The 24522-nt window shown below is 43.1% G+C and overlaps 1 protein-coding gene across 1 annotated transcript; it reads left to right on the forward strand.

Annotated features, from left to right (window-relative positions):
• The first annotated feature begins 379 nt into the window (after positions 1 to 379).
• Positions 380 to 5817, forward strand: LOC134340192 (interleukin-23 subunit alpha-like). The gene is made up of 4 exons (XM_063037163.1): positions 380 to 532; positions 1648 to 1749; positions 3656 to 3808; positions 5411 to 5817. The coding sequence occupies exons 1-4, from the start codon at positions 380 to 382 to the stop codon at positions 5612 to 5614; spliced, it is 612 nt and encodes a 203-aa protein (XP_062893233.1). The 3' UTR covers positions 5615 to 5817.
• The last annotated feature ends 18705 nt before the right edge of the window (positions 5818 to 24522 follow it).

The raw sequence follows: 24522 nt of genomic DNA on the forward strand, positions 1-24522 counted from the left end.
GGGAAATAAAACGTCCGCAGGAAATTATCGCTCACCGAAATTTCTTAAGCAATAAAGACTAGAGGAATTCGTAATCCAGTTGCTGATGCAAGCTCGAATAACCAAATACAATCAACTAATCTTTTTTAAAACATATGACTATCCAGTGGAAATTGTGGGTTGGGTGTTTTTTTTCAGGATGCGGTGGACATGAGTGAGACAGGTACATTGGTGTAGGTACGTTATTTGTAAAGAAACCGCGCTTTCCGAACTTGAACTGGGAAATTCCGCTCTAACGTGAAGGTCAGTATAAAGGCGGGATCTGCTGTGCCTTGCATTGGATTGTGTTCGACAATCTGCTGTGCTTCAGTGTTTAGCTGTGATTTTTTTTCAAGGAGTGATGGAGGGATGCTTCGGGGTGCTAGCGCTGGTCTGGCTACTCGGCGTGGCCGGCGTCGCGGAATCAGAATCAGATCAGCGGCCCAGTTGGATATCCTGTCGAACTCTTTCCAGGAATCTCACTTCAAAGATTTTTAACTACACACATAGACCGGTGAGTTGCTGCAAATTAAATATTATTTGCCCAATTTGTTTAAGGCTTAATCGATAAGTAATCCCACTACAAAGAAAGTTTGCACTAGAAGAAATCGATATTTCTCAATTAAGTGCTGTAAAGCAAACTTACACTGCATCTTTAAGCGTTTAATTGTTTAGAAAATGAACTAAATATACAAAAAAAACTTCGCAATAATGTATTTCCATTATTATATTTGTTATTATTTAGAGCTTAATTAGTTCAATTTTACAATAATTTAGGTAAGGTTTAAATCACTTTCAATAATTTTGAACTTGCTTTGTACGTATGAAGCTTTCAAATCCATACAAAACTATTAATTTAAACTGATTACAAAATAATGGTATATTGGGATAACTTATTTCCTATGGTAATTCTCAAATCTTCAGACGATTAGTTTCGAAGATAAATGTACCAATGGTGTGGAATAAACTAAGATTCCCTCGCAACCTAAACGGAGGTAGTCTGCATATGCTCACTGAAACCTCAACAGAACTCAATCGAATTCGAATAAATGCCCGCAAAATTTTGGACTCTCCTCATTCTCTCCCTACAGATATTATCACCCTAACCCTAACGCAGGGCTTTGGTTCGAAAGATCAAAAGTACATTCACTCCACCGCCCCATATTAGCGGGCTTTCTCACCTCTCTCTGTCTTCACACACACACACATATTGCCCGACCTGCTGAGTATTTCCAATAGCTTCTGTCTTCATTTCCGATTTCCAGCATCTGCAGTTTTTTCTTCTCTGCGACCCAACATTTGATACCTTCCCCAACATCACCTGATCTAGCTCTTTTGTTTGACAACTGTAGGTCCTTTAAAAGATCAATTGTTGCGCTGAGGTCTGTGCGACGGAGATTGATGCGGTGGGAGGCGGAGGATGGGGTAGTAATGAATGCGACAGAATGACAAAGAAGAAATTCTCAATAGCCCCTGGATGCGAGGAAGTTCAGACCCGGCGCTACGGCCAGGTTGTGACAATCAGGGCTGAGCACTACCTGCGTCAACCACAATAATACAACGAACAACTTATGGGGTGTTCAAATCACAAACACCGTAACAAGAACTTCGATTTCTTTTTTCCGGCAGGAGGGTTGCTTGGAAAATCTTCAGCTGAATGGCAGTGAAAATATTCCACGCATAGAAGTCAGTGACAACTGTGACCCCGACACGCTCAAGACCTTACCGGAGGTAAGCTTCAGCTGGCAGGGTAAAGCGGTGGATTGGTTACGTTCCTGGAATCATGACAGAAATTGTGACCAAATGCCTCTGTGGTATAAATGATTATTTTTAAAGACAAGTTAAAATCCATATAAGTGACCGCGACCACGTCGAATGGTTGGAAAATCCACCTGACGTCCTTAGCTAGTCTAGGCTTAGATATGACTCCAGTCCCATTACACCCTAGGTTGCTCTGGTCGCTCTTGGAAGCGGTCAGTTGGACATTTAGAAGGAGAAATGGCAGATGGAATTTAATAAAGACAAGTGTAAGTTGATGCACGTTTGGAGGTCCAGTATAAGAATGGAGAGAAAACAGCAAAACCCTGAAGAGCACTGACATACAGAGGTGCAAGTCCATTCCTCGCTGAGAGTGGCGACATAACTGGATCGGGTGGTAAAGGAAGTGTATAAGCATGCTTTCCTTCATTGGCGAGGGTACTGAGTATAAACCAGGAAGAAAGTTAAATCTGTATAAAACTTTAATCAGGCTACATTTTAGAGTATTGTCTCCCGTTCTGGTCTCCGCTGTAGGAAGGATGTGGAGGCTTTGGAGAGTGTCTAGAAGAAATTCACCAGGATATTGCTTGGAATATATTTGTTATAAGGAGAGATTGCTTGCAAACTTCGATTGTTTTCTCAGGAACATCGGAGGCTGAGAGGCAACCTCAGAAGTATACAAAATAATGAGAGAAGCACATAACATTATTAGATAGGATAAATAAAGTCTTTTTCTAGGGTGGAAATGTCAAATATGGGAGGATATAGGTTGAAGGTGAGGGGGAATGTTTAAAGGAGATTTATGAGGCAAGCTTTTTTATGAAACACAAGAGGTGGTAGGTGCTGGAGAGGTGGTAGTACCAAATATCAGCAACATTTAAGAGGCATTGAGACATGAAGAGGCAAGGATTAGAGGGATATAGCCCATGTTCAGGCAGATGGATCTGGAAGTGATGGGCTGAACTTGTATATTCAATGTAATTCTCCTACTAACCCAGTGAGTTTTAGTCCCATTTTCCCTCCCCTTCTCCAATGCTCTGAACTGCTTTTCTTTCCTTTGGACCAGTGTGTAACCTTCTCACCATGTAGCACTGCATTAAACTTGTAGACTTTTATAGGCATTTCCTGATTTTGCTGACCTTCAATATTTCTTTGTCTGGCCTCTGGAGGGGTTGAACTTCACATGCATGGGCACCCCATGTTTACAGAAATACCTGCAGTAATACTCTGCATATGGCCCCACTGTGTTGATTTCTACAGGTGAAGAATTCCTCTGCCTCAGTCCATGTTCATCCTAGTACCTAACTGCTCTCTGAAGGTGGCCTGCTGAGTTAAACCAGTCCACTATCAGAGATGCAAGTAGACAGCTCACACTTGGTTATTCAGAGAAATTAAAAACAGGCATTGTTCATGTCTTGAGAATGACCACAATTGGCTGTCATGTTATTTGCTACAATGCTCTTGGACTGAAAAACACAGCCTATTGTTATTCAGGGGCCTTGGTAAAGAGTGCTTTGATCTTGGGTGAGAATGGGTTTCAATATGGCTGCGATATTGTCCACGAAACCATAGTCTAGCATTGCTCACTGCCTAACCACACACACCTGAGAGCTGTCAGAGAGTTCATGGGGCTTATAAATCTGACCCCAGCATGACTAAAAGGTCTTTCTGGTTTTATGGTGGTTTTCGCCAGAGATATTATCTTACCCCAGTGCTGCCAATCATCAGACGCAACACGAGGGATGCCAATTACGTTGAAGACCAGGACGCAAAGCACTGAATTGTAGCAACCTAAATGGGACTGGATATTAACATGGACACAGGTAAACACTGCACACATTGGTTTTACTTATGGTAATATCCCTTTGGACTCTTCCAGACATGCCTGAAGAAAATTAAGGAAGGCTTGTTATACTATCACAATCAGTTTAACCAACTGGTAAAAGTGAGTGTGTCAAAACATGGCAGCGATGTTTGGACATTTGCAGATAATCTTTCAAAAATGATCTTGGATCTTCTCAAGACAATCAAGGTAATACATAGTTGTACAAATAAGAAGTTTGGAGATGGGATGGTACTTTGCAAGGCTTGAAGGATTGGTCAATAGTACTGACTCCACTCCAAGAGAGTAGAGTCAATTATCTGGGGAGCGATGCTTAATAAATGAACTTTTTTTTAATAGCTTAGAGCAACAGATTTTCAAAGCTAATCAGGATGCCTGGTTTGTGTATTGCTTTTGTGCTGGAAGATTCACAAGCAAGGAAGTAAGTGCCATGAAGGCAGCTGTGGGTGATAAAGATCCAACTTTAGCAGCTGTGGAAATAAACATAGATAAAGGGAAACATTAATTATAGAAAGCTAATAAAACCTTCCTGCAACAGCATGGAACCAGTTGGACCAAGTAGTCTTATTTAAGGGATGCAGCTTTGGAGTAAACAGTCATAACTTGTTAAAGGAACGGACTGTTCTTAAAGGAATCAGGAAAAATATGTCATGAGGTCTTACCTTTGTTAACATATTGTACCTTGATAGGAAAAATGGATGTATGAAGGAGCATTGTTTCAAAATGGATCTTCATAAACCCTGAACAATATGGAAATTGAAAACTAGCTTGTGTCTAGTTGAACCAACCGTTTAAACTATATTTCAGTATATAAAGTATTTTTGTATATACTCCACCCACAAATGTTTCATGCTTGCTTGATGTGTTGCTGTGAGCCAGAGGGTTAAGAGGGTTGCATGCGAAAAGGAACGATTTGCAATGTCAGTGTTTTTGGATTGATTTTTATGCTGTGACTTGTGCATTAGATTTAAAATCAATTTCCAGAGATGCAAGGACTGTATTAACCGATTGCACCTTCCAGCTTCCAGTCATCTCAGTCCTGGGTCAGAGCTACAGGGGTTTCTCAGAGCAATGTCCTCAACCCAACCATTTTTATCTGTTTCATCAATGTGCTTTCTTTCATTACAAGGTCAGAAGTAGGAATGCTTACTGATGATTGTCCGGGTTGTGAATACAATGGAATATTATAAAATTAATCAGTCTGTTCATATTATGCGGTAATACCTAGACAACATTCAGGTCTGAGCTGAGAAGTAGAAATAACACTTTCACTACAAAAGTGCCAGGCAATGACCATCTCCAACAAAAGAGAGTTAAACCACCTACCCATGATGTTACAAGGCATCACCATTGTTGAGCCTCTCATTATCAACATCCTGGGGTCACCATTGAACAGAAACTTAGTTGCACCAGCTAGGTAAATATCCAGCTCACGTGGTGAGTGATTTGCCTTCTAGCACCCCAGAACCTCTGACCATCCATAAGGTACAAGTCAGGAAGGAGTGTGAAGGAACACACCAGGATAGGTACAGCACCAACAAAATGCTCAAGATCATTGAGGACAAAGCAGTCCTCTTGAATGGTACGTTGGGGATGCACCTTCACCACAAGGGCTGCAGTTAATCAAGAAGATATCCTTACAACCATCTTCTCAAGAGCAACTGGTGATGGGCAATGAATGTCCACAACACCCTTACTTTGAAAAATGAATACAATATGTGAGACACCAAGCTGCTGTATTAGAAGGGCAATTTTGTAACCTGGTTAATGGTTGATACGTTTATGTTTCAGACCTCAGATAACAGCACTGATGCCACGGACAGCAAGGTCACCAACAGCGATGTCACAGATGTGCACCAGATCAATGATTGGATATTGAACTGCACAATGTTTGTTACTTTGCGGAGATTTCAGTCATTTTCATCTTTGGTAGCCCGTGTCTTTGGACATCCTACAGGAAACCCTTCGAATCATTTTAATACAGGCAACTATTGAGTATAGTTAAGGCACCAGGTGGGTCAGGAATCATCCTGAAAAATAGACAATGTCCAGTTTGTGTTGAACAGTCCCTTTTATACACAAATATTTGAAATACAAGGTACCTAAATTTTCCAATACCAATTTGCTTTATAAATAATCATCTTGAATGCATGTGGCAGTATAGTGGTTACTATTTGATTAATCCAGTGAATTAGGAGTTCACATCCTGGCATTTGCATTCATATTTTTTTGGGAAAAAATACATCTCAGCAAAGCAAACCATGAAATTGTTAGTTAAAACTCAACTGGTTCACTTAGTACCCTTTAGGAAAAAGATAGGCTTTTATGTGACTTAATTCCTGTATCAGTCTCCCCTGCTTAGAAAATCATTCAAGAACCACCAGCTCTTTTAGGCAACTCAGTAAATTCTGACCTTGCCACTGATACCAACATCCTGTGAGCAAGGGGAAAGTAATCAAATGCATGTGAAAACCTTGAGCATTGACTTTTTTCAGAAAAACAAATGTTAAACCTTTGCACTTTGATGCATGTGTGCACTTGTGCATACATCTATCTTGCAAAACTGAGTTGATATTTTCATATGATGGGGAAATGCCAGTTAATTGAAATGCACACAAATTGTCCTCTCTTGACCCCATAATTTCAGACCTGAATATTTTGATTAGGCTCTTTTCAGTGTTTTTTAAAATCTGGTTGAAACAGAATAGCCCTTCCCAAGTACGAATGTCAGTGACACTATAATACATCTCATATTTCTAAATCAATAGTATTTCAATGATATGATAATTCTGGATTGTTTTGCTTGATGGTCTTATAAGAATATTATTTTTTATCTGATTTCACCCACCATTTTCTAACTTCCCATTTAACATATTTATGTGATCCCAGAAGGTAATTAATTATAAAGCCTTTTAAGCAAGAAATTAAGAAAACATTTCTGCTTTGAGCTCTGGTTCTACGTTTTGCTCTCATATTCACACAGTCTTTGTACTTGTTTCATCTCATCAGTTTAACAAATGAGATTGGACAGCTTGAGGTACTGTAAGAATATCTAGATATTTATTTTCAACAACAAATTTGATATATATTTAAACTATTTAATACCAATGTGCTTCAAGCTTTAATCTTGCTAGCGTTTGTTACAGTGTATTAATGATTATAACTGTTTCTAACATTTTCAAGCTTATATTTAAAAGTTTGTAGAAGACAAATTTATAAGAAGTGTAATAAAGATCTCAGTAAATTCAAGTGTCTGTTCTTGATCTGGGAGGTTGAAAGGAGCAGTCTGATACTAAGAATGGGTTTTGTCAGATAGTGGAAACAATCAAACGTAAAGGGGAACAAAAAGCAATAGAGGAAATGGATGGTGTTCATACTAAGTAAAGGAGGAACTGTCATTCAGGAATTGCACCAAAATCTGACTGTGCTCCAACCCCACATTTGATTCTCTAGATGTGGAACAGCCAGAGCACCTTTAGGTAGATCACTGAATAACCCAGCTAAAACCAGGAGAGAAAATGTCCAGTGATCAACACGAGACTCTAAAAGCCTCTTCACCACCTCATCCATGTAGTTCTTTCTGGGTGAGTACAGACAATGTGTACCGGCAGGACATTTGACTGAGTATGCATAATAGCTGAAACTATCAGCAACTGAAGTTCATATGGGAAAGTTATGCCCCGAGTTGAACCGAACACATAAGTAACTGGACACTTGGAAACCATTCTGATCAAGTTTTGGATGGTGTGTCAAATGATCTCAGAGTCCCAGAGGCCTAGGACAAAAATTCTCCACAAAAAGCCCATAAAACTCCTGATGTCCCAATGCAGGGTTTCAATCCAAAATGTCAACAATTCCTTTCCTCCCACACATTGCTTGTTGCTCTATAAAAACACAACCTTTGTGCACCTTGTAGAATTTCATTAGGCGCACATTGCCTGATGTGTTTGGCTAAGTTGCTCAATTCCTTCCACTAAGATGGCAGCACACTTGCTGCAACGGCCACTCTGGGTCCAATCAAAGGTGCATTGTTTGTCTTGCGTGCCTTTTTTACGATCACAAGTCATTGCTGGATACTAAGAACATCGAGTACTGCAGGACTACCCCATCAGTGAGTTGCTTGATAGAGACCGAGTTAGACTTAATGCATACCCTTAGTGGGTTGTCACTTTTTAGATTATGAGAACACTCAGTCCTCTTTTATTGTCATTTAGAAATGCATATATGCATAAAGAAATTATACAATGTTTCTCTGGAGTGATATCACAGAAAACAGGACAGACCAAAGACTAACACTGACAGAAGCACATAATTATAACATATAGTTACAGCAGTGCAAAACAATACCATAATTTGATGAAGAACAGACCATGGGCACAGTAAAAAAAAAGTCTCAAAGTCCCGAGTCCCCGATAGCAGGCGGCAAAAGGGAGAAACTCCCTGCCATAAACCTCCAGGCACCGTCAACTTGTAGATACACTTGCACTTGTTGTGTGCTGTTGAATGGTACGCAGTGTGAGTAATTGTCTCGGATATTTTTATTATGATCGCAAGAGCCTGTTGGACATTGGTAGTGTAGAATACTGCAAGTCCGCTTCACTGGATCATTGGCAAAACTGACAGTGAGCGAGCTGCATTGCCTTGGTTTTGGTGAGGATTAGGCTGCCTGGGAGAGGAGATGCCAAGGCTGTGTGGCAGGGCCCATGCGCTGGAATCTGTACTTGGGTCGGGGTCTGGCCTCTCCCGTCGGTGCTGCTCTTCAGTGTTCACTCAGTGGCAGAACAAGCTGGACCAGGACAACTTCCCATCAATTCTATAGTTACACCACTCAGGGACTTGGGCTATATTATATCTTTTGTTCTTTGCGACTGTAATTTTCTGAAATTGTGACTACGTGTGCTATGTGCAGTGTGCTGTTGGTACTGTGTTTTACACCTCAGCCTTGGAGGAGCACTGTTCATTTGCCTGTGTTCATGTGTGTTTGAGTGATAATTAAACGAACTTGACTGCACCACAAAATTTTCTGATTGCTTGGATAATATTCAAAGATGGGACAGGTGTTACGAATACAAGTTCTGTCTTCCTTTGATTAATCTAAGCAAATGCAGTACAGTGCATTATGATTGAACGCACATTCTGCCCTGAAGGGAAAATTCTATCTGATTAGTCAGAGTACGTCAACAGGCTTCCGCTTCCTCCGGTGGGCAGCACAGTACTTGATTTGCGTTGTTCCTGGAAAAAGGATTTACAGATATTGGAGTTTTCAACCTACAGACAAGCTCTTTCCACATTCAATTCTCCCCCGAGGGCTCTGCGTGAAAAATAATTAAATTTTAAAGAAAGATAGACAAGGTACCATTTCAATGATTCCCTTCATAATCTCAGGACATTCCATAGTCCTTCATAGTCAGTGAAATACTTTGAGAGGAGTCACTACTGTAATGCAGAAAATGAGGCTGTCTACTTTAGCACAACAAGCTACCACAAGCAGTAATGAGGCAACTGGTCAGAGAATGTAGGTCCTAATGTTCAACCCATGTCTATCACTGTGTAAAGATAACAGGTTTAGGGAACTTCAATTGTAGCCCTAGTTGGGGGGTAGGGAAGGAGATGCATAGCAGGTCTAGGCACGTAGGAACAAATGAAGTACTTAGGAAGTACAAGAAATGCAACCAAAATCAAGAGGGCTAGAAGAAGGCATGAGGTTGCTGTAGCAGACAAGGTGAAGGAGAATCCTAAGGGATTCTACAGATGTGTTAAGAGCAAAAGGATGACAGTTGGTCCTCTGGAAGATCAGAATGGTAATCTATGCGTGGAGACAAAAGAGATGGCAGAGATCTTAAATGGATTTTGTGCATCTGCATTTCCTCAGGAAATGGACACAGTCTATAGAAGTGAGGCAAAGCAGCATCAACTTTATGGACTCTATACGGATTACAGAAGAGGTGTTTGCTACCCTGAGGCAAATCAGGATGGATTAATCCCCAGGGCCTGACAAGGTGTTTTCTCGGACCCTGTGGGAGACCAGTGCAGACATTTCAAGGGCCCTAGCAGAGATATTTAAAACATTCTTAGCGACAGGTGAGGTGCCAGAGGATTGGAGAATAGCTAATGGTGTTCTGCTGTTTAAGAAAGGATCTAAAAATAAACAAGGAAATTATAGACCAGTGAGCCTGACAAGGTATTCAAAGGGACCGGATACAAGTATTTGGATAGACATGGACTGATTAAGAATATTTAGCATAGTACGGTAGGTCATATCTAACCAATCTTGAATTTTTTTTGAGGAAGTTACCAGGCTTTGGCTCAACGGGGCTTTGGTGATAGCGGGTTGAGGCGAGCTAGGTTGCCTGTGTAGAATACAGACAGGAAGTATGTGTGTGAGGTTGGTGTTCTGTCCTGGGTGTCAGATGTGGGAAATCTGGGAGACTCCCAGCATCCCGGACGGCCACATCTGTGCCAGGTGTGTCGAGCTGCAGCTCCTTAGGGACCGCGTTAGGGAACTGGAGATGCAGCTCGATGACCTTCGTCTGGTTAGGGAAAGTGAGGAGGTGATAGAGAGGAGCTATAGGCAAGTAGTCACACTGGGGCCTGGGGAGACAGATGAGTGGGTAACAGTCAGGAGAGGGAAGGGCAAAAGTCAGATGCTAGAGGGCACCCCTGTGGCTGTTCCCCTTGACAATAAGTACTCCTGTTTGAGTACTGTTGGGGGAGATGGCCTGCCTGGGGGAAGCAACAGTGGTCGCGCCTCTGGCACAGAGTCTGGCCCTGTGGCTCAGAAGAGAAGGGAAAGGAAGAGGATGGCAGCAGTGATAGGGGATTCTATAGTTAGGGGGGCAGACAGATGATTCTGTGGACGCAGGAAAGAAACACAGATGGTACTTTGTCTCCCAGGTGCCAGGGTCCGGGATGTTTCTGATCGTGTCCACGATATCCTGAAGTGGGAGGGAGAACAGCCAGAGGTTGTGGTACATAATGGTACTGATGACATGGGCAGGAAAAGGGAGGAGGTCCTGAAAGCAGACTACAAGGAGTTAGGAAGGAAGTTGAGAAGCAGGACCACAAAGGTAGTAATCTCGGGATTACTGTCTGTGCCACGTGACAGTAAGAATAGGAATAGAATGAGGTGGAGGATAAATGTGTGGCTGAGGGATTGGAGCAGGGGGCAGGGATTCAGATTTCTGGATCACTGGGACCCCTTCTGGGGCAGGCGTGACCTGTACAAAAACGTTGGGTTGCACCTGAATCCCAGGAGGACCAATATCCTGGTGGGAGGGTTTGCTAAGGTTATTGGGGAGAGTTTAAACTAGAATGGCTAGGGGGTGGGAACCGAACTGAAGTGACGGAGGAAAAGGAGGTTGGCTCACAGATAGGGAAAGCTTGGAGACAGTGCGAGAGGGAGGATAGGCAGGTGATAGAGAAGGGACGCACTCAGATTGATATTTTAATGCAAGGAGTATTATGAACAAAGCCGATGAGCTTAGAACGTGGATCAGTACTTGGAGCTATGACGTGGTGGCCGTTACAGAGACTTGGATGGCTCAGGGGCAGGAATGGTTACTTCGGTGCCAGGCTTTAGATGTTTCAGAAAGGATAGGGAGGAAAGCAAAAGAGGTGGGGCGTGGCACTGCTGATCAGAGATAGTGTCACGGCTGCAGAAAAGGAGGAAGTCATGGAGGGATTGTCTACTGAGTCTCTGTGTGTGGAAGTTAGGAACAGGAAGGGGTCAATAACTCTACTGGGTGTTTTTATAGACCACCCAATAGTAACAGGAACATCAAGGAGCAGGTAGGGAGACAGATTCTGGAAAGGTGTAATAACAACAGGGTTGTCGTGGTGGGAGATTTTAATTTCCCGAATATCGAATGGCATCTCCCTAGAGCGAGGGGTTTAGATGGGGTGGAGATTGTTAGGTGTGTTCATGAAGGTTTCTTGACACGATATGTAGATAAGCTTACAAGAGGAGAGGCTGTACTTGATCTGGTATTGGGAAATGAACCTGGTCAGGTGTCAGATCTCTCAGTGGGAGAGCATTTTGGAGATAGTGATTACAATTCTATCTCCTTTACAATAGCATTGGAGAGAGATAGGAACAGACAAGTTAGGAAAGTGTTTAATTGGAGTAAGGGGAAATACGAGGCTATCAGGCAGGAACTTGGAAGTGTAAATTGGGAACAGATGTTCTCAGGGAAATGTATGGAACATTTGCCACATTTCTTCAGGGGATATTTGCATGGAGTTCTGCTTAGGTACATTCCAATGAGACAGGGAAAGGATGGTAGGGTAGAGGAACCGTGGTGTACAAAGGCTGTTGTAAGTCTAGTCAAGAAAAGAAAAGCTTACAAAAGGTTAAAAAAAAACTAGATAATGATAGAGATCTAGAAGATTATAAGGCTAGCAGGAAGGAGCTTAAGAATGTCAGGACGCTGGAGCAGGGATCCAATCGCAGACTGAGTACTGTGCCCACAGTGATATTAATTGAGTAACAAATCCCAAGGTGCAAACAAAGTCAGCATCAAAGTTCAGGCAGAGGTCAAAACATCCAGAGAAATCCAAAAACCAGAATCAGGAAACAGGCAGAGTCGATATTCAGACAGACAGAGTACTGATACAAATGCTGGCAAGGCTCAGGAAAATTCACTGGCACAATCTGGCAACAAACAGAGGAAAACACAGGACTGAAATACACTGAGCAATATACAGAGAGGCAGATGATAGGTGGAGCACAATGAGACACAGGTGGCAGCGACACAGGTGTTAATGAGAAACAGATGAGAGATGGAGTACTCAGTAATACAGGGGCTGGAGTAGAGTAGGAGTGGGGACAGGAGCACATGGAAATACAAAACCACAGACTGACAGCTAGGGGGAAAACACACAACAAGACAGAGTTCAACTGGAGGTACTGACAAAGAATGAAATTAGGAGAGCCAGAAGGGGCCATGAGAAGGCCTTGGTGGACAAGATTAAGGAAAACCCCAAGGCATTCTACAAGTATGTGAAGAGCAAGAGGATAAGACGTGAGAGAATAGGACCAATCAAGTATGACAGTGGAAAAGTGTGTATGGAACCAAAGGAGATAGCAGAGGTACTTAATGAATACTTTACTTCAGTATTCACAACGGAAAAGGATCTTGGCAATTGTAGGGATGACTTACAGTGAACTGAAAAGCTTGAGCATGTAGATATGAATAAAGAGGATGTGCTGGAGCTTTTGGAAAGCATCAAGTTGGATAAGTCACTGGGACCGGACAAGATGTACCCCAGGCTACTGTGGGAGGCGAGGGAGGAGATTGCTGAGCCTCTGGCAACGATCTTTGCATCATCAATGGGGACAGGAGAGGTTCCAGAGGATTGGAGGGTTGCAGATGTTGTTCCATTATTCTAGAAAGGGAGTAGAGATAGCCCAGGAAATTAAAGACCAGTGAGTCTTACTTCAGTGGTTGGTAAGTTGATGGAGAAGATCCTGAGAGGCAGGATTTAAGAACATTTGGAGAGGCATAATACGATTAGGAATAGTCAGCATAGACCTGTCAAAGACAGGTCACGCCTTACGAGCCTGATTGAATTTTTTGAGGATGTGGCTAAGCACATTGATGAAGGTAGAGCAGTAGATATAGCGTATATGGATTTCAGCAAGCATTTGACAAGGTACCCCATGCAAGGCTTATTGAGAAAGTAAGGAGGCATGGGATCCAAGGGGACCTTGCTTTGTGGATCCAGAACTGGCTTACCCACAGAAGGCAAAGAGTGGTTGTAGACGGGTCATATCCTGCATGGAGGCCGGTGACCAGTGGTGTGTCTCAGGGATCTGTTGTGGGACCCCTACCCTTCATGATTTTTATAAATGACCTGGATGAAGAAGTGGAAGGATAGGTTAGTAAATTTGCTGATGACACAAAGGTTAGGGGTGTTGTGAATAGTGTGGAGGGCTGTCAGATGTTACAATGGGATATTGATTGGATGCAAAACTGGGCTGAGAAGTGGCAGATGGAGTTCAACCCAGATAAGTGTGAAGTGGTTCATTTTGGTAGGTCAAATATGATGGCAGAATATAGTATTAATGGTAAGACTCTTGGCAGTGTGGAGGATCAGAGGGATCTTGGGGTCCGAGTCCATAGGACACTCAAAGCTGCTGCGCAGGTTGATTCTGTGGTTAAGAAGGCATATGCTGCATTGGCCTTCATCAATCGTGGGATTGAGTTTAGAAGCTGAGAGGTAATGTTGCAGCTATATTGGACCCTGGTCAGACCCCACTTGGAGTACTGTGCTCAGTTCTGGTCGCCTCACTACAGGAAGGATGTGGAAACTATAGAAAGGGTGCAGAGGATATTTACAAGGTTGTTGCCTGGATTGGGGAGCATGCCTTATGAGAATAGGTTGAGTGAACTTGGCCTTTTCTCCTTGGAGTGATGGAGGATGAGAGGTGACCTGATAGAGGTGTATAAGATAATGAGAGGCATTGATCGTGTGGATAGTCAGGGGCTTTTTCCCAGGACTGAAATGGCTAACACGACAGGGCACGGTTTTAAGGTGCTTGGAAGTAGGTGCAGAGGAGAGGTCAGGGGTAAGTTTTTTTTTATGCAGAGAGTTGTGAGTGCGTGGAATGGGCTGCTGGCAATGGTGGTGGAGGTGGATACGTAGGGTGTTTAAAGAGACTCCTGGATAGATACATGGAGCTTAGAAAAATAGAGGGCTATAGGTAACCCTAGGTAATTTCTAAGGTGAGGACATGTTCAGCACAGCTTTGTGGGCTGAAGGGCCTGTATTGTGCTGTAGGTTTTCTATGTTTCTATGAAAGTTGATGAAGACAAGACAGTGGATGTTGTCTGCAAGGCATTTGACAAGGTCCCATGTGGAAGGTTGGTCAGGAAGGTTCAGTCGCTCGGCATTCAGGATGAGGTAGTAAATTAGATGAGACATTGGCTTTGTGGGAGAAGACAGGGAGTGGTAGTAGATGGTTGCTTGTCTGACTGGAGGCCTGTGACTAGTGGTGTGATGCAGGGATCAGTGCTGGGTCCATTGTTGTTTGTCATCTGTATCAATGATCTGGATGATAATGTGGTTAACTGGATCAGCAAGTTTGTGGATGACACCAAGATTGCGGGTGTAGTGGACAGTGAGGAAGACTATCAGAGCTTGTAGCAGGATCTAGACCAGTTGAAAAAATGGGTTGAAAAATGGCTGATGGAATTTAATGCCAACAAGAGTGAGGTGTTGCACTTTGGGAGGACTAACCATTGTAGGTCTTACACAGTGAACAGTAGGACACTGAGGAGTGTAGTAAAACAAAGGGATCTGGGAATACAGGTCCATAATTCGTTGAAAGTGGCATCACAGGGAGATAGAGTCGTAAAAGAAGTTCTTGGCACATTGGTCTTCATAAATCAAAGTACTGAGTACTGGAGATGGGATGTAATGTTGAAATTGTATAAGATGTTGGTGAGGCCTAATTTGGAGTATTACGTGCAGTTTTTGTCACCTCCATACAGGAAAGATATAAACGAGACTGAAAGAGTGCTGAGAAAATAAACAAGGATGTTGCTGGGACTGCAGGACCTGAGTTATAAGGAAAGATTTAACAGGAAAAGGCTTTATTCCTTGGAACGTGGGAGATTGAGGGGAGATTTAATAGAGATATACAAAATTCTGAGGGGTAAAGATAGGATAAATGCAAGCAGGCTTTTTTCCATTGAGGTTGGGAGGGACTACAACTAGAAGTCATGGGTTAAGGGTGCAAGGTGAGAAGTTTAAGGGGAACATGAGGGGAAATTACTTCACTCAGAGGGTCAGGAGAGTGTGGAACAAGCTGCCAGCACAAGTGCTGCATGCGAGCTCGATTTCAATGTTTTAAGAGAAGTTTGGATAGGCACGTGGATGGTTGGGGTGTATAGGACTATGGTCCCGGTGCAGGTTGATGGGAGTAGGCAGTTTAAATTGTTCTGCATGAACTAGATGGGCTGAAGAACCTTTTTCTGTGCTGTAATTTTCTATGACTCTATGGTTGGCTCTCTCTAATGTATTGGTTGAACCAATCTGTCAAATTAAAAACACTCAATTCTCTCAATAACCTTACAAAACTCAATTATATTCTGAATAGATTTCCAACTCATTGAGCCAAACAGCAACTCATCCCCACACTCAGAGTCCCTACATCAAACTGAGAATGTATTTGAGGGAAAATGGAAATAAAATCTACAAATACATAATTAAAAGAGGAAAACAGAAGGAAGACAAATATCGAAGAATAGCTGTGGCCCAAAGGGCAGCTGTTGTGCCCAAAAGTTGAGGGTTCAAGACCAGCTCAGCAAGTGGAACACAAAATCTAACCTGACACTTCATACAGCACCCAGGGAGCACCGATCTGTTGGGGATGGCAGGACTGAGGGAGTGCTGCACTGATAGAGGGGCAATGCCGAGAGAGCATCACATTGTTAGAAAGGACAGTGCACAACGGGGGGCAGTGCTGAAGGAGCACTAAGTTGTGGGATGGCCAAGGCAGGAGACAAGCAATGCTGGAGGGTCAGATTCAAGGAATGCCTCATTGTCAGAGGGGCAGTACTGAGCTAGCATTGTGTTTTTGGAAGGGCAGTGCTGAGGCCGTGCCGTACAGTTGGAGGAACCACACTGAGGGAAATATCATTTTGCTAATGAGGTTAATCTAAGGTGCCATAAGAGATCCTACTCTGCTATTTTAGAGCCGAGGAGCCAAAATTCTGCTTCCGGAACAATCAATAAGCTTCACTCAACATCTCTAGAAATAGATTGCTCTGGAAGTTCTGCAACACTTACAGGGGTGTGTTATAGATGGTTAGGGTGCAGCCACCAATGACCATCGTGATTGTGGATTTGTCATTCAGAAATTCAGTAGTGCTTGAGGTCCAATGATGATGATGGAAACTGGTGGATGGTGCTAACTGGTGGATCAGTATTAGCAATCAGCGGTGTTGGGTAAAAGGGCGATCAGTGAGGGTGGAATCAGCTTTGTCAAATTGGGGAAGTGAAGGTGGAGAATGTTTTTTAAATTTCCACAATAGACTTCACTCATGATTGGAAAAAAATATATACAAAAGCAAGAAGTAGTAAAACCTTCACATTCTTGGTCAGTACAATATGTAGTGTAAATGTTAAAGAGAGAGAGGGAGAGAGAGAACATGCCTATCACCATTGCCATCACATGGCTCCTGGGAAGTAACATCCCTTTCAATGTTTGAGGGGCTTCCCCACTCAATCCTGCTCCTCCGAGTGTGATAGCGGAAGAGCCTATACTGTGGTCCTTCCCCAGAGGGGCTTAACGTTGGCTGCACAGTTGACTATTATTAACTGATTTACTAAACAACTCTTAATTAATCAAAGCTTGCACTTTATTATCTCTGGACAAACAACTATGTTGACCGCAGGCCACCAACTTAAACATGAATTCTGCTGTTTCCTCTGGATCAGTACTCATTCAGACCACTTCTCCAGTTTTTAACACCGAAATAGGGGCTCTCCCATTGGCCAAACTATTGATCCTTCTTCTCCCACCCCCTGGCATGGGGGCCTTCCTTCCAATGATTAGTCTCTGGAGTTCTCGCCTCTTTGCATTCAAAGCCCCTCATTGTTATACTCTTTCCTTATCAGTTCAAATGTTGCATTTCAATCTCATTGGCTTGAGGTCATCTGACTAACCTGTGTCAGAGTCCCATAAGCCAGCATCAGTTTACTGCCCTTCTCCAAGTTACGACTTGAAATTAATACCTCTTTGTTCTGAATCAACCACTTACTCGGCTTGAGTTATTCAGGTCAGACACAGACTCATAAACCCCCATGTTCTAAAATACCAAAGGAACCTTACATATAACTTCTTATTTGGAAATTATCTCTAGTTCAGCAGATTATCAGGAGCATCACTGTGTCAAATTTAAAGCACTTTGATAGAGCTATTGCTGAGCAAAACCAGTTCACAAGACAGCTCACAAAATGGTGGTTACAGAGCAGCTTCAAAAAATGGCAGCCCCTATTCCTTCAAGCACATGGTAAGAACAAAGACAGTTGGTTTGTTTACTTCCACTGCCCTTGACCCATTCGAGTTTGATGATTTCTTACATACTTTAATTCCTTCATGGCCAACAGCACCAAGTTTCAGTGTGCCCCTCAGTACATACACCCGAGCCTGGACTTAGCCAATCTGCAGCATTCCCTCACAGGCATTTCGCTTTGCTGGAAGACCATCAACAAAGAATATCCTTCACTGAGTTGATGACCTTTCAGCAGCATTTGATTCCTGTCTTAGTGTGTGTCCCGGGAACTGCCCATAGATCAGAGAGTCCCCTTGATGAAGGGTCTCGGCCCAAAACGTGGAGGTCATAGATGCTGCCTGACCTGCTGAGTTCCTCCAGCATTTTGTGTGTGTTGCTCTGGATTTCCAGCATCTGCAGAATCTCCTGTGTTTCCATTACGCAACTACTGGGGATGAACCAGGACACAGACCCTTGCACCCATCCCCACACCCTCTTAGTAAGTACACAGTCTGCGAAGATGTGGGTGACCATTTCTTCCCTACTGCAGCCATTAGCCATCCCAAGGGCAGCACACTGAGGGGGTTGATGGCATCTATAGAGGAAAATTCTGACTGGCAGGGCACCTCTTGCCACCATCCAAGTGAGGTCTTGGTGCTTGTTGCCCAGAATCAGAATCGGAATCAGAATCCTTTATTATCACCAAGTAGGTGGACACATACAGTGAATTTGATGCTGGTTTCCCTGAGCTCCCGCTGTACAGAATCAAAAAGCAAACAAAACAATAGTGCAAATAATCGTGAACTATATACAACGAGATATACCTATGTATGTACAGGTGGACTTGGTTTACAATAGACTAAAATTCAAGTGTTCATAAGACTGATGGCATACGGAAAGAAACTGTTCTTGTACCTATTTGTCCTGGCATACAGTGATCTAAAGCGCCTACCAGAAGGAAGGAGTTGGAACAGGTGATGTCCAGGGTGTGATGAGTCTACAATGATGCTGCTTGCTCACTTCCTGACTCTAGATTTATATAAGTCCTAGATCGAGGGCAGCTTCACACCAATAATCCTTTCCGCAGCCCTGACGGTTCTTTGGAGTCTATTCTTGTCTTGTTTGGTAGCTGATCCAAACCAGACAGTGATGGATGAACAGAGAACAGACTGGATTATTCCTGAATAGAGTTGAATCAGCAGCTCCTGAGGCAGGTTGTACTTCCTGAGTTGACGTAGGAAATACAACCTCTGCTGAGCCTTTTTGATAAGAGTGTCCGTGTTGGGTGTTCACTTCAGGTCCTGGGAGATTGTGACACCCAGAAACCAGAAGGTCTCCACAGCAGACACAATACTGTTGAGTATAGTGAGTGGGGGGAGTACTGGGGGGCTCCTCCTGAAGTCCACTGTCATCTCCACAGTCTTGAGCATATTTAGCTCCAGGTTGTTCTGACCACACCAGAGGGCCAGCCGTTCCACCACCCGTCTGTATGCAGACTCATCACCGTCTCGGATAAGGCCAATGATAACTGTGTCGTCTGCAAACTTCAGGAGTTTAACAGATGGATCCTGTGAGGTGCAGTCATTAGTGTAAAGGGAGAAGAGCAGTGGGGAGAGCACACATCCCTGGGGGGAAACCGGTACTGATTGTCCAGGTGCTAGAAATGATGCTCCCCAGCCTCACTTGCTGCACCCTGTCAGTCAGGAAGCTTGTGATCCACTGACAGATGGCGAGGGAGACAGTCAGCTGGGTGAGTTTGGAGTGAGATCTAACATTCGGCCATGATATTTGAACTGGTTGCTCGGAGAACAAACCCATAGAATGCATAGTGGTACATTTTGTGCTGGCCACTGCCTGATGGACTTGTGGTCAACTGTGTTTACTTGGAAGAACTCTTCCAGAAAGGACAGGTAGTACAGCAACAGGAGCATTGCGCGGTAGAGGGGCCAGACCCATCTTCTGCAACATTAGGTAGAACCTCAGCACATGGTACACACGTGGGCCTGAAGGAAGACCAATAAGTAAATATTTTAATGGGAACTACCTGAGTCAGATGCTCAGCAAAGGGCTGGAATCCCCTCAGGAACATTCTGCTTAAATCACACAGAAGGCATTTGGAAGCCTGCTTCTGCAGAAGGGGCTTGTGAACAGCACGAGCCATTCCAGTGTAAATGAAAGCCTTGGAACTGATGATGAATGCTGTTGAACACCCCTTGTACATGTCTAGGTTGTCTTTGCTTTATGTAGATAACACAATAAAAACAGTCGCTAAAAAGTTAGATATTTTGCAATTCAAACTGTGAGTAGCTGTTTCTTCTTCATGTTTTATCGTCATAGAAATTAGATTGTATTGTGCAGCATTGCACCATCTAATTTGTTGGCAATTATCTGGTCATTATCACCCTGATGCTTGTAGTAAATTGCTCTGTGCAAACTGTCTTGCTTCATACATGGAAGTGACTACACTTCCAAAGTGTTTCGTAAACTGTAAAGCACTTGGGACATTCTGAAATGGGAGTGAAAATTGTGAAGTGCTAGTATTTCTTAATGAGAACAAAAATTGAATACTTTAACATTTTGTTTTTACCTGTTGTATGTCTGTTGCTCTGAGTTCCAGCATCTAGTCTCATGTCTTCCTCTTGCCTTTCAAGATCTCAGGTCATACCAATGTACTTTACAGCTCCTGTAAAGAAGCTGTCTTGCATCGTGGCCACTGGTGTAAAGTAGGACACACACTCCTCAAATTGTGAACAGTAAGCTCCTTCAAACGGCAATGTAAATAATGATCAAATCATTTGGTTTGGCAGTTAATTTCATAAAGCAATGTGATCTGAGACCCAGGCAGAGCATGCGTTAATTCATTCAGAGGCTTCCCAGGCTGAACCAGCATTTGATTGCCGGTCTCTAGCTGCCTTCGTTTAGGTGCGGATGCACCCACACCGCACTCCGGGAAGAGTTCCAGGATTTTGACCCGGTGACAGTAGAACATGCTGGAAATCCGAGCGGGAAAAGATATGCAGCAGTTTGCTTGCAGAGGGACAGAGTATCTGCGTATCAACTCTACTCTCTAACCAGACACTTAAAAAAGGGAATAAAATCAAGCCTTTAAAAACCTGCTAACAAGAAATTGCATAAATATTTAAAAGTACCCAATAGGTTTTATCCATCAAAATGTGCTTATGGAAGTAACATTGACATATTTGTTCACAGGAGGGAGCTCTTAAAACGCCAAACACCAATGCTAATAACACACACAAAATGCTGGAGGAACTCAGCGGTTCAGGTGGCATCTATGGAAATGAACAAACAGTCAACGTTTCAGGCTGGGACCCTTCATCAGGACTGCCAGCAACTGTAGAATCTCTTGTGTTTACCATTGCTAATAAATCTCGTCCTTGCTAGTGATTTGGGATAACACATCAATTACACTTCATGGAAAATGATGCAGGAAAACTCACTGCCGAGTCCACATCCTTAAATTAGCTTTAATAGTTATTCTGCTTTCCCCAGCATGGAGTCCGGCTGACAACATTTGACTGGTAACAGCTCTGCTGCATTTTTCTGGTGAGAGCCTGAAGCTCAAGTAATGGGCCTTGGCAATACTGCTAACCCAAAGTATGACCCATATGCAGTGGCAAATGATTGACGGTTTCAGTTCCAGCTCCATTTCAACCAGTGAATTCGAGATGTAGTGCACGCTCTGAATAAAAAAAAAATCTTCCTTTACCAATTATTTTAAGCCTATGTATACAGGAATGAGGGGGAGGAACAGGTGCGCATTTTCTCACTTCCTCTTCACTTCCCACATATCTGCTCTCACCTTCCCTCTCTGCAGACAGAACAAAGTTAGGGCCTCCCTCCCCTCTATTTGTAGACATTTACCGTGAGTGTTGTACACGAAGGGACAGAGGCATTGTTGAGGATCCCTACCACACACCCTACAATCCCTTTGACCCACTAGCGTCAGGACTAGGACTTCCAGACTGGGTGACAGCTTCTTCCCTCAGACTGTGAGACTAATGAATACCCTGCCACCACGGCCTCATCATAGGATATCGAGCTGTTTACAGTTTACCTGTGCTGAGCACTTCACGTGCATTTTGAATGATATTTTATTAACTTACTTGTGGTAATATTTTACAATATATATTGTGTGGCTGCACTGTGTCTGGAGGGACATTGTTTTGTTTGGTTGTATATATCTACAGTCAGATGACAATAAACTTGAATTTGAAATTGAGCTCCCCTGGTCCTCGCCTTTCACCCCACCATTTCTACCATCTCTAACAGGATCTCACCACCAGTCACAACTTCCTCCCTTCTCCTTTCTGCTAGCCTGACCTAGATGAAGAAAACTTTATTTAAAGGTATTTTGTCTTTTGTGTTTCTAACATGCTAACTCTCTATATTGTTTTCTCCTTCTGCTTTAGTACCAGATATCAATAGCTACTTACACTGATCCTTCCTGACACCAATTCCTCTCCATCCTGGCAGTGGGAAGCCTGAGTCCAAACCTTCTTCCTGTTCAGGTTAGTAAGCACAGGACTGACCTGGAGTGTCACACTCACTATGTGCTCAAATATATCAGACCCTCAGTGGTGACTCCAGCAAGTAAAAGTGAGTTTTCTCATCAATTATTTGCAAACTTTCTTTAAACTTCTTCTACTAGGATAGAATTACTGAAAGTAGCTCTAAACATTGTCGAATATCCTGCTTGTTCTACTGCTGCTCTCAGGCATCAAGCTGAGTGCTCATATCAGCGGAAAACATGGCATTGTGACTATGGCGAGCGGAGGACTGGAGGCAGAATGGGTGGTACAGGCTGCTACCGGTTTAAATTCTGAGTGCTGGTTGTAATTTATTTCAGCTAGACAGTCATATGATTACCAGCAAGCCACTGTGACTCAACCCCTGCACAATGGGCAGAAACACGACTCCAGCTTGGCTTCATTGAGAAGTTGAGAGGCCCAAGAGGGGAAAATCTCCATTTGGGGATAATGGACAAGTGAGAATGAGTGAGTGAGAGGGAGAGGGAGAGTGAGAGAAAGAGAGAGAGAGAGTGAGAGTGAGACAGAGACAGAGTGAGAGAGGGAGAGTCTGAGAGCTGAGAGGGGGAGGGGAGAGAGAGGGGGGAGATAGAGAGATAGATATAATGTTGTGGGTGTCACTGAGTCGTGGCTGAAAGAAGATCATAGTTGGGAGCTTAACATCCAAGGATACACGTTGTATTGAAAGGACAGGCAGGTAGGCAGAGGAGACGGGGTGGCTCTGTTGGTAAAAAATGAAATCAAATCCTTGGAAAGAGGTGACATAGGATCAGAAGATGTAGAATCCTTGTGGGTAGAGTTAAGAAACTGCAAGGGAAAAAGATCCTGATGGGAATTATATGCAGGCCAGGGTAGTAAACCAGGGTGTGGGGTACAAATTACAGTGGAGATAGAAAAGGCAATGTTATGATAGTCAGAGAAATGTGCAGGTAGATTGGATAAATCAGGTTAGTGTTGGATCCCCAGAGAGGGTTTTTGTAGAATGTCTACGAGATAGCTTTTTAGAGCAGCTTGTAGTTGAGCTCTCAAGGGAAAAGGCAGTTCTGGATTGGATGTTGTGTAATGAACCAGATTTGATTTGGGGAGCTTCAGGTAAATGAACCCTTAGGAGGCAGTGATCATAATATAGTGAACATAATATGATAGAATTTATCCTACAATTTGAGAAGGCGAAATTAAACAGGTGTACAGTATCAGTATTACAGTGGAGTAAAGGGAATGACAGAGGGATGAGATGGGAGCTGGCCAAATTTGAATGGAAGGGGACACCAGCAGGGATGATGGCAGAGCAACAATGGCTGGAGTTTCTGGGAGCAATTCAGAAGGCGCAGAATAGACACAACCCAAAGAAGAGAAAGTATTCCAAAGGGAAGGCAATCATGTCTGACAGGGGAAGTCAAAGACAGCATAAAAGCAAAAGAGAGGGCATGTAATAGAGCAATAATTAGTGGAAAGCTAGAAAATTTCGAGGCTTTTAAAAACCAGCAGAAAGCAACAAAAAAGCCATAAGGATAGAGAAGATGACATATGAAGGTAAGCTGGCCATTATTATAATAGAGGATACCAAAAGTTTTTTTCACATATATAGAGGCCAGAGTGGATATTACACTGTTGGAAAATGACTTTGGAGAGGTAGTAATGGAGGACAAAGAAATGGCGGACCAATTTAATAAGTATTTTGTGTCATTCTGCACTGTGGAAGACACTAGCAGTATGCCAGAAATTTGAGAGTGCCGGGGGCTGAAGTGGTGCGGTTGCTATTACTAAAAAGATGCCTGGGAAACTGAAAGGTTCGAAGGTAGATAAGTCACCTGGACCTGATGGAATACACCCCAGGGTTCTGAACTAGATAAACTACATGTCAGGATTCTGAAAGACATGGCTGAAGAGATTGTGGGGCTGTTAGTAATGATCTTTCAAGAATTGTTAGATTCAGGAATGGTTCTGGAGGACTGAAAAATTGCAAATGTCACTCCACTCTGTCAAGGGAGGGAGGCAGAAAAAAGGAAATTATAGGCCGGGTGGCCTGACTTCAGTGGTTGAGAAGACATTGGAGTCCATTATTAAGGATGAGGTTCTGGGGTACTTAGAGGCACAAGATAAAATAGACTGAAGTCAGCATGGTTTCCTGAAGGGGAAATCTTGCCTGACAAATCTGTTGGAATTCTTTGAGTAAATAACAGGCAGGGCAGATAAAAGAGAGTCAATGGATGTTGTTTACTTGGATTTTCAGAAGGCTTTTGACAGGGAGTCATACATGAGGCTGCTTAGCAAGATAAGAGTCCATGGTATTACAGGAAAGATACTAGCATGAATAGAAGATTGGCTTACTGGCAGGAGGCAAAGAATGGGAATA

This window comes from Mobula hypostoma, chromosome X1, assembly GCF_963921235.1.
Source record: "Mobula hypostoma chromosome X1, sMobHyp1.1, whole genome shotgun sequence".
Classification (NCBI taxonomy): domain Eukaryota; kingdom Metazoa; phylum Chordata; class Chondrichthyes; order Myliobatiformes; family Myliobatidae; genus Mobula; species Mobula hypostoma.

What these genes read in the sequence shown, in the direction of transcription:
- LOC134340192 (XM_063037163.1), top strand. Translation starts at nt 380, where the DNA reads ATGGAGGGATGCTTCGGGGTGCTAGCGCTGGTCTGGCTACTCGGCGTG. An exon ending in TTAACTACACACATAGACCG is followed by an intron (nt 533 to 1,647) that starts GTGAGTTGCTGC and finishes TTTTTCCGGCAG; the next exon opens with GAGGGTTGCTTGGAAAATCT. An exon ending in CGCTCAAGACCTTACCGGAG is followed by an intron (nt 1,750 to 3,655) that starts GTAAGCTTCAGC and finishes GGACTCTTCCAG; the next exon opens with ACATGCCTGAAGAAAATTAA.